Below are 17,989 nucleotides of genomic sequence, written 5' to 3'. Positions count from 1 at the left end.
GCAGCAACACAACCTTAACAAATTAGGTGATATTTTTATTGCCACTGATTCTAATTAATAAATAGGAAAAAAATAAATAGGTCATAGAGGGTCTATTTCAATCTGAGACCCCCAGTTCTGTATGTAACACTGCAAGAAACCATAATGTTATAATTTAAAACCGGTGAAGTATAAACTCTTATCCAACACTGTAGCTGTGGTGGGTTTACAAAAACTACACACACACAGACACACATTTTAAAAACAATGCGGGGTCCTTTTCATGTAGGAAATGCTGAGCAGAAAAAAACCTAGCAGTTCTATTAAAAGCCCCACTGAAATCCTAAACAGAGAAAATGGTTTGTTTTTAAAACCTGTTACCTAATAACCAAATTCATTCCTCCTTTAGCAATGTACACATCTCAAAATTTCGTACTTGGTTTTTTGGGGGGAAGGAAAATATGTATGGAAAGCTTCTGCATTGAAACTGCACAGAAATCTGTCAGAATAGAAAAGCAGAAGCGAAGTGGCACCCCAGCCTTGTGATTAAACGTGTGTCCCTGGCGGAAATACTCGGATACATGGGTACTGGAAGAATTCACCGGAATTTGAATTCACATCTGTAGTGTATTGGGGCGCACGTGTGAAAAACCGGGGAACAGAAAGCAAGAGAAGTCGGGATCCGCTCCATCTGGAATGTCTTTTCTCACCAAGCAGGTAGAACAGTAACTAGAGCAAATCTTTTTTGGATCAGGAGTAAATAGTAATAACTTCTCGTCCCCCACCTCGAACCAGCAATACACGCTCCAAGCCTTCAGTTAAAACTTCAAGAAATTCCATGTCTGGATCAGAGCATTTAAGGAGAAGAAATGTCCACGTAATACGGAACGGCTACGGGATGTCAAACCTATGTGCCAAACATACATTCTAGGACTGCAAATACATTTTAAAACATTGGCAGATGTACAGGTAGTTCGTTTAGTGACTGTTCAGAGTTGAAACGGTACCGGAAAAAGTGACTGATGGCCACAGAGAGGGCCTCCTCAGGGTGCCTCCGGTCAGAGAATGCCGGCTGGTGGCCCCCAGGGGGAGGGCCTTCTCTGTGGCCGCCCCGGCTTTGTGGAACCAACTGCCGGTTGAGCTCCGGATGGCACCAGATCTTCGCTCCTTCCGGCGCGGGTTAAAGACCCATTTATTCGAACAAGCTGGCCTGGCCTGATGGGGAGTCAGGGTTTTAATGTTTGTACATTTTGATTGTTTTAACTTGGGCAATAATTTAATCCTTTTTTTAACTTTTGTGCTTTTGTATTTTTATTCAAATGCCCTGTTCACCGCCCTGAGTCCTTCGGGAGAAGGGCGGTATAAAAATTTAATAAACTTAAACTTTATTTATGACCACTGCAGTGACCCGGGGACATGTGATTCACCTTGACAAGCCAAGTCAATGGGGAAGCCAGATTCGCTTAACAACCGTGTTACTAAGCAACTGCAGTGATTCACGTAACAAGAAAGGTCGTAAAAGGGGGCAAAAGTCACCCAACAAATGTCTCGCTTAGTAACATAAGTTTTGGGCTCAATTGTGGTCGTACGTCGAGGATATCCTGTATTCATAAAATAAGCCCATGAAAAGCATTTGGAGGTGCTTTTTTTCCTCCCCCCCCCCTTTTTGGAATTCCGTGAGGATCCGGTCTGCTGGATCTCAATAATATCAAGCTCTGAAACAGTGTAATGACACACAGCTTGTTGCATTTGACAACTAGTTTTTGCAAGCCGTGAGACTGATTGTTATTAAACTGCAGCTACACGGACCTAAGACTCAGCTGAAACCAACAGTTCACTTGGAAAATTAGCCTCTAGCAAGAAAGCCACAGAACAATTGCTGTTAACATTTTGTCGGAATTCTGGAATCAGTATCTGATCTAATATAATTTTAAAAATTTTTGCCCTGGCTTGAATTTCATTTTTGAGAAACATTTTCTTGCACGGCTGTTGGGTTCACATGTTGTTCCTGTGAACCTCAAATACATTTTTGGATATATACCTCTGCAATGAAATGGAAAAAAACACAAAACCAAATCTAGTGCAACGTGAGTTGAATTGCAATTAAAATGTACTGCATGACATTTTAATATTTGAAGTGACACTTCCCTGGAGTGGCTTTTAAGTGTGTGAATCGGATGGTAAGAGATAAATAACAATTACCAAAGGAAAGTTTGCAGCACACTGAATTGTGGTCTATATATATCATTGGGAAAATGAGTTGTTTTTTCTTAGAAAGGTGTATTTTTGGCTCTTGGGAGAGTCCACAAAATAGGAGTCATATTGCTTGCTAGCTAGTGGAGACCTAACTAAATTTAGATGAATCCATCATAAGATTCTACACATTTTATGGATTGCATTGAAAAGGATACAGTTTTCATCCCCCTCCATGTTTCTGGGTGGACCAGGCATGTTGAGAAGAACAAGTCGAGCATCATGGGACCGATTTACAATGACTTCATTCAGCTTCACAGCAGTGTGCATCCTTCGGACATTTGACTGGTCCCTAAAGGGGTCAAAATGACATAGAAATCAACAAGTCGAAAACAGCTTACTCCCCAGAAATATTGTTGGGATCCAGTTTGGTGTACCAGGTTAGAAACTAGGAGACTGTGAGATCTGCTGTGGGCACAAAGCCAGCTAGGTGACTTCGGGCTGGTCACTTCATTCAGCCCATAGTAGAAGGAGATATGAGCAAACCACTTTTGAAAAATGTTGGTAAGAAAACTTTAGGAACTTGTCCAGGCTTTTACTGCCAAGAATCAAGATTGTCTTGAAGGCAACACACACACACACACACACACACACACACACACACTGTTTTGGAATGGCTCTCTGCCACAAGTGTTACCCTTTCATCATCTTGAGTGTTGTTCATCTCTGTGTGTGAGTTCCATCCCCTTAAAAAAATACTTGCTCAAATGTCAACAGTTGTGCATTCAAAACGAAATGCAAAAAAATGATGGCAATGATAATCACAATAATGTATTCCGTCTCTATTTACATATCAAAATGGAACAGCAACAAGCTTAAAGAAACTACACTTCCTGATTGGGGTACCTTTCAGCCTTCTGTTTGCAAAGTAAAGCATGTAAGGTAGACCAAAATGGAGACTCAAGAGTCGGTTTGTAGCTGTTGCCACCAGAAACTTTCAGACTTATCTAAGTAGGGAGAGAGCTTGCATTTGCCGCTGCTTCCTCATCAAAAAAGTTTCCTGTTTCTATTTATCAAAAGGGTAGTGACGTTTAATTGGACAATGCCACATATTTTTGGATCTTTGGGGAACTTCCTACCAATTTAACCAGGGGAGGACAGTATGCCTCACTTCTTAATTAAGATCTTTTGTTCTTGGCAGTAGTAGTGATTTCATCCAGCTGGACCTTTTTGTCCAGGACAAAATAATGGGAATGTTTTAGATAGTGTCAAGCAAAAATAAAAGCATCAGGATGAGCGCACAGCCAACCCAAACAAGATTTTCTGCAGTGCTACTGACCCAAAGGATTTGGGTCAAAGTAAAAACAGCAGTTTCCATTCGAGCAAAGATCTTGGATGCTTACGGTTTAAGACAGATAAGTTCTCTGAAGTTCTCCACCACACTATTTCCGATCTGATTCTCAGAGTCGTGTTTAGCTTTCGTCCAAGTCATCTGGATCTTTTCTGGGATTGCTTCCCCTTCGTCCTCCTCGTCGGAGTAAAGGCTCTCTAACCTTATGATTGAATGTCTGTCTTTCACCAGCTGAGCCTAGAAGAACAAACGATGGGAAATTTGTCATGGCGTCATCGGAGCCCACTTTGGAGGAGAAGTTGGAGTCAGGACCGTCGGACAGGGGTGGCACATCTCCCTTGGCATGTTTGGAGAGACCAGGGGCTGGGGATGATGCTGTCCCAGGCACCTCAAGCATTGGGGGAGGTGATCGACCAGATGGAGAGCTGCCTGCCTTCACAGACAGGAGAGGATCGGCTGCTGAGAAGCAGCAGATCCCCTTTGATAAGAAACAGCTGCCTCCTCCACTTGATCCAATGACACAGAGAGTAGAGCACAGGCAAGCTCAGAGAAGGGTTGTAAGGCTACTAGGGAGAAGATTGCCCCATCTCCTCACAAAGAACATCTATTGTTAGGAAATAAACTGGACAGTTGACAGGCTCTCTAGAGCAGAGGTCCCCAACCTTTTGGGCACCAGGGACCAGTTCCGTGGAGAGAAGTTTTTCCACGGACCAGAGGGTGTGTGGTTTTGTGTGCTGCCTGCATCCCGTGAATGGGGCTTTGTTTGTTTGTGAAGCCTGATTGCTAGTATGCTGCGGCCCGGTAGTGGTCCACGGACAGGGGGCTGGGGACCCCTGCTCTAGAGGCCTGCCTTGCCTTGCCTGCCTGGGTCATAACAAAATGGTTGTTCTCCAAAGGACAGTGTCCCACTATTCCAATGAGAAATATTGTTGGTTGTCTGCTTGGAAAATCCCTGGGACACAGATTGGAAGTATCTTGGATGAGCAAAGTGTCATGATTGATTGGCAGCGTAACCAGGGCAGGGAGATAGAACTTCATTTCAGTCCTTGACCAATAAAAATGCAATTGATAAAATGAACAAGAAGAATTACTAGCAACCATTTACACATACCGTAGCAAAATTTTGCTACTTTTAGAGAAATACATTTATCTTGATTATTTAAATAAAAGCTATGAGAGTGCCCTGGAAATTTAAATAAAAGAAGGGAATCAGCTGAAGATGAATGTCCCTATAGAACTAGCAATACAGAAGAATGTGGGCTGTGGTTTCTATGGTACCCATATCACAGGGGCAGGATTGGGTTTCATATGGGGTTTTGCAACCAGGTCAGAGTGACTTCTTGTTATATTCAATTTTGTGCAACATCTCACAATGCAGGACATCCTTTTGACTCCTCCATGGCTTGTCCTGGCTGCCCATAGAAATCTGACAGCCTGTACATTTTGCCATCTTTGCTTTAAACATAACCAAATCTGGAACCCAACTGATGGTCACTGCACCTTCCTTTTGCAATGGCAATTTGAAGACATACCTCCCTCTCTCTTTCTGTTTTGGTCAGCCGCATTTGCCTTAACATTTGAGATCTCTGCTCCATCATCAAGGTCCGCTCGTAAGTGTAGGCCGAGATGTCACTGTTTTGCTAAAGGAAGGAAAAACCATATTTGGAACCAAGCCCACAAGACATGGACCACACCTTGCAGGACAGGAGGAGTCCCTCACCATTTCCACCACTTCTACTTCAGCCTCAATTCGGAGGTGGTAAAGGAAGACGGCCAGGTCCTTCTTCATTTGGATGCTGTTGTCATCCATCTGGGCCACGGTGAAAATTCGCATTTTGCATTTTCGCCAAACCTATAGAGGGAAAAACTTTTATCTTCTCAAAAACATTCAATCCTCTCTACAGAGTTCAATGAATTTGGTAAAACACAGCCTTTATACAAGAGTTATTTGACAGGTTCATACAACTATGCAAGTACATATCAGAACTGGGGAACTGGCTGTAACTTTCATAGGGGTCTGTTGTAACTTTGAACTGGTCATTAACTCGAGGACTACCTGTACAACAGCCCATTAAATTAAACTCCTTACCTGATACAGGTCACCATGCAGTTAACCTCCTATATTCATCCTCTAATATTTTAGGGAGATTTTTTTAAAAAAATTACGCATTGATGTTGCGTGATACATCGATGTTGTCTGATTAAATGTTGCCTCTAAAAAAAAAGGGGGGGGGGAGAGGGAGCATCCTGGAAAAGCTGTGAATTTTCTCAACTGTATCAGGCAACATCAATCAATAGAGACTACTAATGGTTCACCTAGTCCAGCCAAGGCAGGCCTTGTAAACTCCAACAAGTTCTTGACATTCTTACTTTATGCTGTTTGAGGAGAAATGGAAGCAGCATCAACATGCCTCCATCGTGCACAATCCACCACACGTCAATGTTCCCTTCATTGTAACGCTCATGATTGCTGGGATAGAAGGACGCATTTTTCGGCACAAGCAAGGCGAGGTGGGCTGCAGTTGTGCATCGGACAGTGTCTGAAATTAAAAAGAGGAAAGACATTGTTGCTGAGAGTCAAATCTGGTTCCCTATAGAACGGGGCTTTAAATGTATCTCATACTAGACAACTTGTCATGCATTGGATCATTGTTTCAGAGATATTTCCTTTTATATACACATAAACAGAATCACCATGAATGGGTGGGCAAAAATACAGTGGAATGAAGAGCGACTTCTGACTTCCTGCTGGCTTCCCCATTGTTCCTTGGGGGAAGCAAGTAGGGAACATCGGAAATGATTGGCACTAATTGTGACAGTGCAGTAGCAGAACTGGAAGGAAATGGTCAACACCAAGTCTCTGTTGAGTACTGAGTGACAAGTAGGCTGCACAAAGTTAAAAGATAGGTAAAAGGACTGAAGAATTTTGGAGCATTGCCTCCAAACAAACAACAAAAAACAATATAGTAGGTAAACTTAACTAATATTTTAAAGACACAAAAATACGGTTGCATGAATTTCAAAGTGGCAGTGCTATTAATCAGGAAGACTATAATTCTAGAACAAAAAAAAATAATAATTTGCATGCAGAACACCTTGGCTCTACTAGGAAGATCTAAACAAAGTCCTTGACTGGAACCCCAAAGAAACCCTGATCTATCATTGCAATCCATCCATGTTGGCAAATCTGAGTTACTCAAAATAATATCCTAACTTAATAGACAGTAGTTCCCACAGTTCTTAAAAATAAAATTGTATAAGCTCACATAAAGTGATAATAATGGACATAGGCTGAAACTGAGAACAGCCCTTCACTGAATTTTAGCCATAGTATCCCAAGATCATTCTGTGCCCCCTTGTTCCTTGAGAAATATAACATTATCAAGAAATGATGAAATAAGAAAGGATACAGAAGACTTAGGAAGAATTCCACATACAGAAACTCTTTTTCCGGGTAGACGGAAATTTTTAGTGAGGTTAAAGTCCATCCGAATCAGTGTTTTCAACAGGAGTCCTTGCAAACTCACAACAATATCATAGTTCTTCTTTTGAGCAACAGGTTAACAGCCTTATTTTGAATTCTAAATAGCTCGTTTTACACACACTACTATTCACCATAGAAAACGATGCTTGAATCATGCTTGGGAAGAAAGAAAAAAATCCAAGAAAGATGCTAACCATTCTTTGAACTTACCTATAAAGGTCTTCCAAGCTCTAGGATCTTCACTTTGCCTCCAGCCATAGGGCCACCCCAAAACCACCGTGTTGTGCTTCATGCCACCCAATCCACAGGACTGTATCAAGTGGGAAATGCCATCACGGACTTTATTAGCTACAACCACTTGGCAAAATCCTTTGACCTTCTCAATCTCAATCATATTCTTGATGGTCTGGAAGATAGTCAAAGAGATCCAAGGGTCATAATTACGGGAAACTGGCTAGAAGACCATTAGAAAGAGAAAGATCTGTCCCATTGACAGATGATAAATCAAACTGGATTTTAGAAATACCCGTTGGCATCCAGACGGCCACTGGTGCAGAGATTTTAAAGCGATGAATGTTAAAGAAAAGACTATTTAATCACAATAGGGTGGAAAGAGACCACACTGAATGCAAATTACCCAGAGACTCCTAAGTGAAGTGAATTGTACTCATGATATTAGAAAGAAGGTCCCCAACCCCCATGGACCAGTAACGGGTCACGGCATGCCAGCAACCAGGCCACATAAACAAGCAAAGCCCCATCCGTGGGATGCAGGCAGTACACAAAACCACAACCCTTCTGATCCACGGACAAACCTCTCTCCACGGAACCGGTCCCTGGTGCCCAAAAGGTTGAGGAACTCTGTATTAGAATGTAGAGTCTAGAATAATAGGGTTGGAAGGGATCTTGGAGGTCTTCTAGTCTATCCCCCTCCTCAAGTAGGAGACTCTATACCATTCCAGACAAATGGTTGCCCAGTCTTTTCTTGAAAACCTTCAGTGATGGAGCACCCACAACTTCCAGAGATATCCTGTTACACTGATTAATTGTTCTCACTGTCACGAAATTTCTCCTTAATTCTAGGTTGGACCTCTCTTTAATGATCTTCCATCCGTTACTTCTTATACTGCCCAGGGGTAATTTGGAGAATAAGTTGACCCCTCTTTTCTGTGACAGCCCTTCAGTTACTGAAAGGACTGCTATCATATCACCCCTAGTCCTTCTCTTTGTTAAACGAAACGTATTAGTTCCCTCAATCATTCATAGTACGGTTTAGCGTCCAATCCCCTAATAGTCTTTGTTGCTCTTCCCTGCAGTCTTTCTAGAGTCTCGACATTATTTCTATCGTGCTGACAGAACTGGATGCAGTGTTCCAAGTCTGGCAGCAGAATCAATCAATCAATAGAAGCTTGTCACTGTCTGCCTCCTGAAATTATAGCACAGATAATATACCTAGATGAGCTTAAAATACTCAGCTTAGGATATCAATAAATCCAGCGGCAGTAGCTTTGACTGACCCAATAAAAACGATATATCTCCTACAATTCATTAGTGAAGATGTATTTAACCAATTACATCTTGCTTTCACACCTGGCTTCTGCCAGGCCTCACCTGCTCAGCTGCCTGGGCTTCTCCATAACTTTCCAGAAAGTTGCCTTGTATTGCAGTCCCAACAATGGTCAACCCCTTCCCGGCCTTCAGTTGTGAAGCAAATGTCAAGAGCCGGGGGTATTTCACATGCAAATCCTCATCCAGTTTCAGCAGTACCAACAATTGGGGTCTAAGAAGGGAGAAAAGGAAGAGAATTTTGAGTGAGGTCCCGCCCTCCAACAACAAACTGGAATAAATTAAGCCACTTTAAAGCTGGACTGGCCAGCTTTAGTTCCCTTCTGGCTGTTCCCAAGAGACTTTTAGCTATTTCAGTGTTTTGCCTCAGGCTCATTTTGGCTCGTTGCAATTTGTTTCATGCAGAAAGTTTGGTCACAGCCAAATCCAATGCAAAGACGGATCTGGTTTGGGGTTTTGTTTTTTTTGTTTTTTTGTTTGTTTTAAGGACCCCGAGACACCATGAAAGGTATTTGTGCTGCAAATATTCTGTGATTCCAGCAATCCCCTTTCCATATTTATGTTCTTAGGACTTCAGGGTGCCTCAAGGTTTAGCAACTGCAGGAGAACCGGTCCCCAAAGAGAGTCTGAATACCTAATTTTAAATCACGGAGAAGTGGTAACAAAGTCAGGAATGCACTGACTTCCCCATGGGGGAAAAAACCTACACAAAATTTACATCAAAATGAAAGAACCCACCTCCAGTTCTTGGTATGGGGAGGACCTTCTTCCAATCTCAGCAAAGCATACCGGGCAGCACTTAGAGACAGGCCCCGGATACCATCACCCCATTCCTTCTCTGCCCTAGAAAAGAGAACGTCAGAATTGTAAAAGAGCAGGCAGAGCTGGAGGAGGTGGAGTTAAAAGTGTCATCAGCTTAGAATCCTTACATTGCCACAAACAGTCCTAGTCCAAGCCTTCCCTGAATTCCACTGACCTTTATCTGGAGCCAATTTAAGTACTCAAGTTTAGTTGACCAGATTATTGTTGAATAAACTTATGCTGCAACATAGCAGATTATTCTGATCCTTTGCAATGAGAGAATCACATCGATTCAGAGCACTATTCTTTTTCAGAGACCCAATACAGGTAGTCCTCAACTTATAACTGGTCACTTAGTGAACATTCAAATTCTGATGTACCTACCTTGGGAATTCTAACATTTCTTATCTTCCCCTCCCCTGCAGACACAGTATTTCCAGGGAAGCGTCTATTAAATCGAATGTCTTCTTGACACCCCGATCAAAGCTGACAGGGGAAACTACTATATATAAACAAGGAGCAAACCTCACGCTCATTCACACTATTTATGTCGGGTAATGAAATGTCTGTAAGACAACAGGCAAGTTCAGAGAGCACCAGGGACTTCACAAATGTCTTCTTTCAGTGTTGCTGTCTAGATATAAATCTTAGAATGCCCTTTTGATGACAACATCTTGAGGAAGCTAGGGTCTCAAAGTGTCCAGACCAGGGGTGTCCAACCTTGACAACTTTAAGACCCATGGACTAAAACTCCACATTGGCTGGGGAATTCTGGGAGTTGAAGTCCACAAGTCTTAAAGCTGCCAAGGTTGGACACCCTTGTTCTAGATAGAAACAGGTTGGGGCTTAAAAGCCCAGTTTTACAATTCTATCCCTCCATCTATCTTAAATCAGGTTACTTTCATTATAAATTCACTTACCCCTGATATTCAATGTACTTATAGATCATGCCGGCAATGAGCATGGCCACCAAAGCATAATACCAGGAGGAGATGAACATCAGGGCAAGGCAGATACTCATCCCTAAGAAGGACAGGGCCCTAAGAAAATAAAACTCAACATGTCGATAGGTTATTACGGCTGGTTTCATGCATACAAGTATTTCTTGAAGAAAGACAGCTTGAAGGATGACAAGATTCCAGAGAACCTTCGTTGGTGGCAATGCAAGATTTTGCAGTCTCTGCAACAGTTTATTTATGTATTCAAGTTGCAGATATTATCAGTATGACACAATAAGGTATGAACCAGGCCAGAGAGGCATAATCGGCTAAGGGACATTTTCCAAGCACTTCTGGTTTCACAGACTTCACAAATTCTCAAGTGTTTTGGGCTTTTGACTCTTAACATGGTGACAAAGACAATTTTAGAAGCCACTTCCCTCCTAATTCATTCATTCAAAAAGTTCTTACCAATGATAATACTTAAATCTGGGACGCCAGTTGGGAGTTCTTAAGAGAGTCTGCACCGCACAGGCCAGGTTGACAAACAGGTAACACATTAGGAAAAACCTATTTTCGGGTAGCAAAGAGGAAAGAAAGAGGTATGAGGAATGTCATTAAGAAAATTGGCAGTTGCCCATGGCTTCCTTGTGAGTTTCATTTGAACATCTTTCTGCTTTCTGCGGCATCCTATTGTTGCAACAACTTGTTGCACTGTTTGTCATCAGGATCTCTGCAGGGTGTCGTCAGAAATGCCAAGATGGCAATAACAATGTGATGAAAGCTCCACTCATTTTCCATGTGTGATGATGCACTTAAAAGCCCAATGAAGTCTCAATCACACCACTGTGGTCCCATCTTGATTTATGTTAACACACCCTGCATATGTTCCTGACTTGCCGTGGACATGCAGGAAAGGAAATAAAAAAAGAAGAATGAAAAAGTCTTCTGGGTTACCAGATATTAGATTTGTTCAGACTGTCTCAGCAGTAATGAGTGATAACTGCATGAGAAATAACTGCAGTAATAGACAGGTTCCTTTCGTTTAACAGTGATGTATTCAGAATCGACGCTAGGTGGCAGTCAAAAATGGTCTTCTGCAGTAGGGACCCAAAAGAATAAAAATACACAATCGACTTCTTCTTTTGACTGCGACACTTTTAAAGTGCATCCCAGGAAACACTCAGAAATGTACTGGGAATGTCCCTAGTTGTTTCTTCAATATAACTGATGTTCCTTTGCGATGGGCAACCACTACCAGGGGTGGGGGAACCTTGGCTCTTTTATGACTTGTGGACTTCAATTTCCAGAATTCCTCAGCCAGCTTGCCTGGCTGAGGAATTCTGGGAGTTGAAGTCCACAAGTCATAAAAGAGCCAAGGTTCCCCCACCCCTGCACTAGACCAAGTGACTCTTCCAGAACAGCCTGGGTACCATAGATATTAAGTAATGTTTGTTTTAATAAAGCAAAATCTAGTAATAAGGTCTGAAATCTCACAAACATCAGAGTTCTGGCATGAGCTGTCAAGAGTTTTTGTGTGAGAAGGCTGACATCTAATGAAATGTTGGCCTTCACTCAAGTTCTCAGTCACTTTTAAATTCCAGTTTTTTATTTTCTGAGCTGCTGACAGCAAAAAGTTTCTTAAGCGTTTATATCAGGTTCCTTCGACCTAGATCAGGGGTCTTGAAACCTGGCCCTTTTATGACTTGTGGACTTCAACTCCCAGAATTCCTCAGCCAGCGTACCTGACTGAGGAATTCTGGGAGTTGAAGTCCACAAGTCATAAGAGGGCCAAGTTTGAAGACCCCTGACCTAGATTCTTCCAGATGTATTATCATTCCTATTCTATATGAGTAGAAATGGTAAAAAGATAGCTTAAAGAATGAGCAATTCTCTAGATGTCTATGGAGATTCTTAATCGTCCACGCCATGGTTGTCACAAAGGTGCTTTTCCAAATCCAACTGGACTTTCTTTTCTTTTTTCATTCAAGGAAAAACCCCCCAAGAAAGTCCAGTTGTCTTTGGAAAAGCACCTTTGCAACCAATTTTCTAGGTCTCTCTCAGGAGTGGGGAATTTGAAATCTCTCTGACGGTCTCCTTGCAGCATGTTCTCATCTTTAATTTCCTATTATACTCCAAAAATTAGGCTACATCATCCCATAAAAATATTCTGAGCTTCTCCAAGAATGAAAAAAACAAAAGAGGGCATGGAAGCTTCTTCCGTCCCCACTCATCCAGGACAAACGTTTGACATTTCCAACTCAACTCAATGGAGAAGGCTTCCAGAAGGCCAAAATTCTCCCCTACCTTTAAAAACCAACATCCTGCAAACTTACATAGAAAGGATTGGGGCCACCATATCAAGGGAGGCAATTAGAATGCCGAGCTCGGCAATCAGGGCTGTGAGCAGAAGAGCCCAGGTTGGTTCTCCATTTGCCTTTCCATGACCAAACACCTGTTAAAAAAAAGGACAAGAGAGAGAGGAACAAAAATATTTTGTACATGTACCCTTTCACGATGAGTCACTGAGCACTGTTCATAAGGAACCGATGGGGTTCATCTCCTGTTTGGGCAAAACAGTTGCTTCTCCCTCACTTCCTCACAGAGAAACATCTGTGTTCTCTAGTTTTCATTTGATGTCACTGGCATATGAGAATTAGTTTCATACTCAGGAGTATGACTATTTCCCTTGGCTTCGAGTTTCAGAAATTATTCTCTCTCAGCCTTAGTGAGAACTTAGTCTAGCAAAGCCACTTAAATCCAACATATGGTCCTGATGTTTTGAGAGAAAATCGATCCAAATTACAGAGAAGCAGCTTCTGATTACAAGGGATCAGCATCTGTCTCCATTCGCACAATGACTTCCAACACTGGATTATACTAAGCATATCTGGGAGTCAGGGCAAGTACTGGAAAATCAGTTCAAAACTAAAGCTGTGGTAAGTTAGAAGGTCAGTAACTGTATAGAACCTACAACAGCTTCATGGAGATTGATGTTGAGGTGCCTTCAAGTCAAAAATATATTATACTGCAAAATCTGGTATTGGATGTCTAGTTACAAAATTAATTTGGGCTCGGAAGAATCCTGGAGTCTTTCCTGCCAATGGGCTTCCCAGTTTGCTATCTCTTCAGATGTTTGGGTGATTTTCATGCCAGTTGCATGCTTGCCTTTTCAAAAGTAATGGAAACACAAATTCTCAAAAGATCAAACATTCTAAGAATCTTTCCAGGGAGTTTTCGCGTCCCCTAGTAGTTCTACGCATCAAATTATTCCAACTTTTGCTCTTAAAAAAAATGGACTGACCCTGAGGAATGGAATAATGTTGTCTTTGGCAATGGCTTGAAGGAGACGTGGAGCTCCAGTGAGGCTCTGCAAACCTGCTCCACATGTAGAGAAGAAGGACCCAATCACTATGACCCACGGCGTGGGCCAGGCCAGCGTGCCCACCACTAAGTTCTTGTTCACGGCATCACCATACCTAGGAGGAGGAGGAGGAGGAGAGAATTTGTCATTCAAGAAGAGACTTGAATTTGTTTGGTGTTTCCATCTGATTTTCAATTACTTTACCAAGGACAGGTCAACTTACTCCTCATATCAAGTGGGACTTCCCAAACTTTTTCAGACTATGAAACATGCTAGCACCAAAAATAATCCCAGAAACAATTCCGAGACAATTCAAAGTGCACGGAAGATCCCCCCCCGAATGGAGATGAAATGTTTGCAGCCAAATCCTCCTTGAATAGGGGGTTGGACTAGAAGACCTTCAAGGTCCCTTCCAGCCCTGTTCTATTCTAAAATCATGAAGCTCGGAGATCAAACCAACAGCCCATCTACCATCCCAAGCTACTAATATTCAAACACATTTTAATCCCAGAAAACTTCAGTCACATATTTACTGCCCATACCTTCCTTCCTTCCTTCCTTCCTTCCTTCCCTCCTTCCTTCCCTTTTTCTTTCCATCCATCTATCCAGTCTATTATCTCTATTTATATCTGTCCTTCCTTCCTTCCTTCCTTCCTTCCTTCCTTCCCTTTTTCTTTCCATCCATCCATCCATCCATCCAGTCTATTATCTCTATTTATATCTGTCCTTCCTTCTTTCTTTCCTTCCTTCCTTCCTTCCTTCCTTCCTTCCTTCCTTCCTTCCTTCCTTCTTTCCTTCCTTCCTTCCCTTTTTCTTTCCATCCATCCATCCAGTCTATTATCTCTATTTATATCCTTCCTTCCTTCCTTCCTTCCTTCCTTCCTTCCTTCCTTCCTTCCTTCCTTCCCTCCCTCCCAGGTTTTCCTCCTTCTTTTATTCCCTTCTCCTTCTCCTTCTCCTTCCTCTTCTTCCTATTTTTCTACTTGCATTTTTACATGCTTTCGAACTGCTAGGTTGGCAAAAGCTGGGACGAGTAACAGGCGCTCACTCTGCTATGCGGCACTCGGGATTCAACCCGCCAAACTGCCGACCTTCTGATCGACAAGATCAGTGTCCTAACCCACTGAGTCACCATGTCCCACGCATGCAAAATAAGCATGAATTATTCCCATGGATTATCTTGCGATGAGCTATCGACCCAGACACAGGGTGCAGTAAGGCAGTGTTTCTCAACCGCGGCAACTTTAAGATGGGAGTAATTCAACTTCCAGAATTCCCCAGCCAGCCATTCTGGGAATTAAAGTCTACTCAAGATTGAGAAACGCTGCAGTAAGATGTGGCAAGCTCAGTCTCAGTTCCATTCAGAAGGAATAGTGCAAAAATTCCTAAAAGTGAAAAATGGTCGTAAGTCACTTTTTTCAGTGCCGTTGTAACTTTGAGCACTCACTAAGTGAGCTGTTGTAAGGCAAGGACAAGTAATCCTGTGTGTTTACAGCTGGTAATTGTTATTAGGGATGCAGTGGCTCAGTGGGTTAGGACGCTGAGCTTGTCGATCAGAAGATCGGCAGTTTGGCGGGTCGAATCCCGAGTGCCACGTAACAGAGTGAGCGCCTGTTACTCGTCCCAGCTTCTGCCAACCTAGCAGTTCGAAAGCACGTAAAAATGCAAGTAGAAAAATAGGGACCACTCCGGTGGGAAGATAACAGCATTCCGTGCACCTTTGGCGTCTAGTCATGCCGGCCACATGACCACGGAGACGTCCTCGGACAAGCGCTGGCTCTTCGGCTTTGAAACGGAGATGAGCACCGGCCCCTAGAGTCGGAGACGACTAGCATGCATGTGTGGGGGAACCTTTACCTTTACCTAATGGTTATTAGGGGAAAAGATACATTCTGTGTAGTGTGTCAAAAAGAAAAATCCAGTATCTACACTGTAAAGGAAATTAGCAATAGCAATCAAAGGAAACAAAATTGATTCCCTTCCATGAAAGGACAATCTGAAATAATTACTTACTTATCTCGAAGAACAACACCTTCAATGCAAGCTCCAAACAACAATACACAGCTGAAATCTGTGAGGTGCAAACCCAGTTAAGGAAGCCAGAATTTTGACGCAACAAATGCCTACATTCCCAGTAATCAGCCACAAATATTCCTCTTATCTTCTGCTAAGTCGCAAAAAAAATTGCCGATGCAATTTGCAAAGTAAAATTGCAATGAACAGGACATCACACAAGTCATTTGATATTTTCTAATAGGATGCCATTCTTCCTGTTGCCATATTTTTCTTAACAACATTTTGGTAAATAGGTTGAAATTAAATTAAATACACTGGGAGAAATTAAATGCACTGAAGCAGCTAGGATTAAATACATAGATATTCATAACACAAGATAATCAGAATGTCATTTCTCTGCTTCAGCATATCAACAACATTTAGGTCACTGCATATGGAGAACATATAGGGCCTTCAAGTCAACTTGTGTTTTTCAAAAATGGATCACAGCTCAACCACTACTTGACACACAAAAGCCAACATAATACTCATCACACCACTGCTGTGCTTGCATAACACACTGATCCACATGATGCTTGGTTGGCTTCATGGAGCAGCTGAAATAATGCAGAAAAAGTTCTCCAGGTCACATCTAAGATGGTCACCTAATACCAGGTGGATATCCTTTTTTGTTGCTGTCCTTGTCTGGTTTCTAACTGCCAAAAAATGTGACCTCAGTAGAATGAGTTCATATGTTTTGTGTAGAAGGAAGAAGTTGCAAGTGAAAAATAAGAGCAATAAGCCTGACATGTGTTTTAACCCTTCTATTTTTGTATCTTTATATATTAAACATATTAACCAGTGGAACAGCTTGCCTCCAGAAATTGTCGGCACTCCATCACTGGAGATTTTTAAGAAGAGGCTAGACAGTCACCTGTCTGAGATGGTATAGGTTCTCCTGCTTGAGCAGGGGGCTGGACTAGAAGACCCCCAAGGTCCCTTCCAGCTCTATTCTATTCTGTTCTATTCTATTCTATTCTATTCTATTCTATTCTATTCTATTCTATTCTATTCTATTCTATTCTATTCTATTCTATTCTATTCTATTCTAACTCTATTCTATTCTACTCTACTCTACTCTACTCTATTCTATTCTATTCTATCCCATATTCTATTCTATCCTATCCTATCCTATCCTATCCTATCCTATCCTATCCTATCCTATCCTATCCTATCCTATCCTATCCTATCCTATCCTATCCTATCCTATTCTATTCTAATTATATCCCATCCCATATTCTATTGTATTCTGTTGTATTCTGTTGTATTCTGTTGTATTCTATTCTGTTGTATTCTGTTGTATTCTATTCTATTCTATTCTATTCTATTCTATTCTATTCTATTCTATTCTATTCTATTCTATTCTATTCTATTCTATTCTATTCTATTCTATTCTATTCTATTCCATTCCATTCTACTCTACTCTACTCTATTCTAATTTCTACTCTACTCTACTCTACTCTACTCTACTCTACTCTACTCTACTCTACTCTACTCTACTCTACTCTCTTTCAGAGGAGCAAAAAATACCTTGGAGGTTCAAGAACAGGTAAATGAAAAGCACACCTGCAGCCTGCAGGAAGACCATCCTTTATTTCAAGGGAATCTTCATGGCTATTTTAATTTTCTCTTTCCTTTCCAAGATTCATAGAGCCAGGGCAGATGTTACTGCTTCAAAGGTCATAGTCAGACCCCTAACATAAAGTTTCTGAAGCACTAAAACCATAGCATGGACACTCCTATGTTTAAAGGATACAGACAAGAGATGTGGTGGCAATAGCAAGAATGGTTCCCACTGGAATAGACTTTTGGGCATCCTTGAGGTCTCCTGATCGGTTGGAGCCAGCCATGATGCCTTAAAAAGAAAACAAAAAGGCAGATAAGACAGATACTTCCCCCCACCAAAAAACAAACCCACAATACATCAAAATACACCTAGAGATTTCAGCCTTTGTATCTTCTCACCAGTCACAGAAGGGAAGAAGATGCCAACAAGGACAGTGAAGGAAGTTGCAATGTCCGCATAGACGTACAAGTGGAGGTTGTTCTTATTTCCAGCTACGTCAACAGAAGGACAGTCTGCTCTTTCCAGGATCTCGCCTTTCTCCAAGTAATTACTCCAGACATTATCTGGGGTGGTGGAAATATAGAATAAGGAATGTAGAATAAATGAAGAAATATATATAGTTTACACACAGGAGCTGAACATAGCCAAGAGAGGCTGGTCCCCTTGGTTGTCCAGCAATGAGGAAATTCTT

The 17,989-nt window shown here is 41.8% G+C and overlaps 1 protein-coding gene across 2 annotated transcripts in view; it reads right to left on the bottom strand.

Moving 5' to 3' along the window:
• Window positions 1–6: 6 nt before the first annotated feature.
• Window positions 7–17,989, bottom strand: part of SLC12A4 (solute carrier family 12 member 4) — a 51,296-nt gene continuing 33,313 nt past the window's right edge. For both annotated transcript variants that reach the window (XM_083370626.1, XM_083370627.1), the window contains 16 exons: window positions 17,697–17,861; window positions 17,488–17,586; window positions 15,690–15,747; window positions 13,617–13,791; window positions 12,649–12,767; window positions 10,784–10,882; window positions 10,295–10,414; window positions 9,312–9,416; window positions 8,619–8,787; window positions 7,218–7,413; window positions 5,894–6,063; window positions 5,244–5,375; window positions 5,056–5,163; window positions 3,576–3,760; window positions 2,391–2,524; window positions 7–821 (listed from right to left, as the gene is read on the bottom strand). In XM_083370626.1, the coding sequence (XP_083226752.1) occupies window positions 730–821; window positions 2,391–2,524; window positions 3,576–3,760; window positions 5,056–5,163; window positions 5,244–5,375; window positions 5,894–6,063; window positions 7,218–7,413; window positions 8,619–8,787; window positions 9,312–9,416; window positions 10,295–10,414; window positions 10,784–10,882; window positions 12,649–12,767; window positions 13,617–13,791; window positions 15,690–15,747; window positions 17,488–17,586; window positions 17,697–17,861 (2,126 nt within the window). In that variant the 3' untranslated portion in view covers window positions 7–729. The remainder of the gene's footprint in view (window positions 822–2,390; window positions 2,525–3,575; window positions 3,761–5,055; window positions 5,164–5,243; window positions 5,376–5,893; window positions 6,064–7,217; window positions 7,414–8,618; window positions 8,788–9,311; window positions 9,417–10,294; window positions 10,415–10,783; window positions 10,883–12,648; window positions 12,768–13,616; window positions 13,792–15,689; window positions 15,748–17,487; window positions 17,587–17,696; window positions 17,862–17,989) is intronic.

This window comes from Vipera ursinii (genome assembly GCF_947247035.1).
Source record: "Vipera ursinii genome assembly, chromosome: 10".
Classification (NCBI taxonomy): Eukaryota; Metazoa; Chordata; class Lepidosauria; order Squamata; family Viperidae; genus Vipera; species Vipera ursinii.
This window is presented reverse-complemented; position numbering and strand designations above follow the sequence as displayed.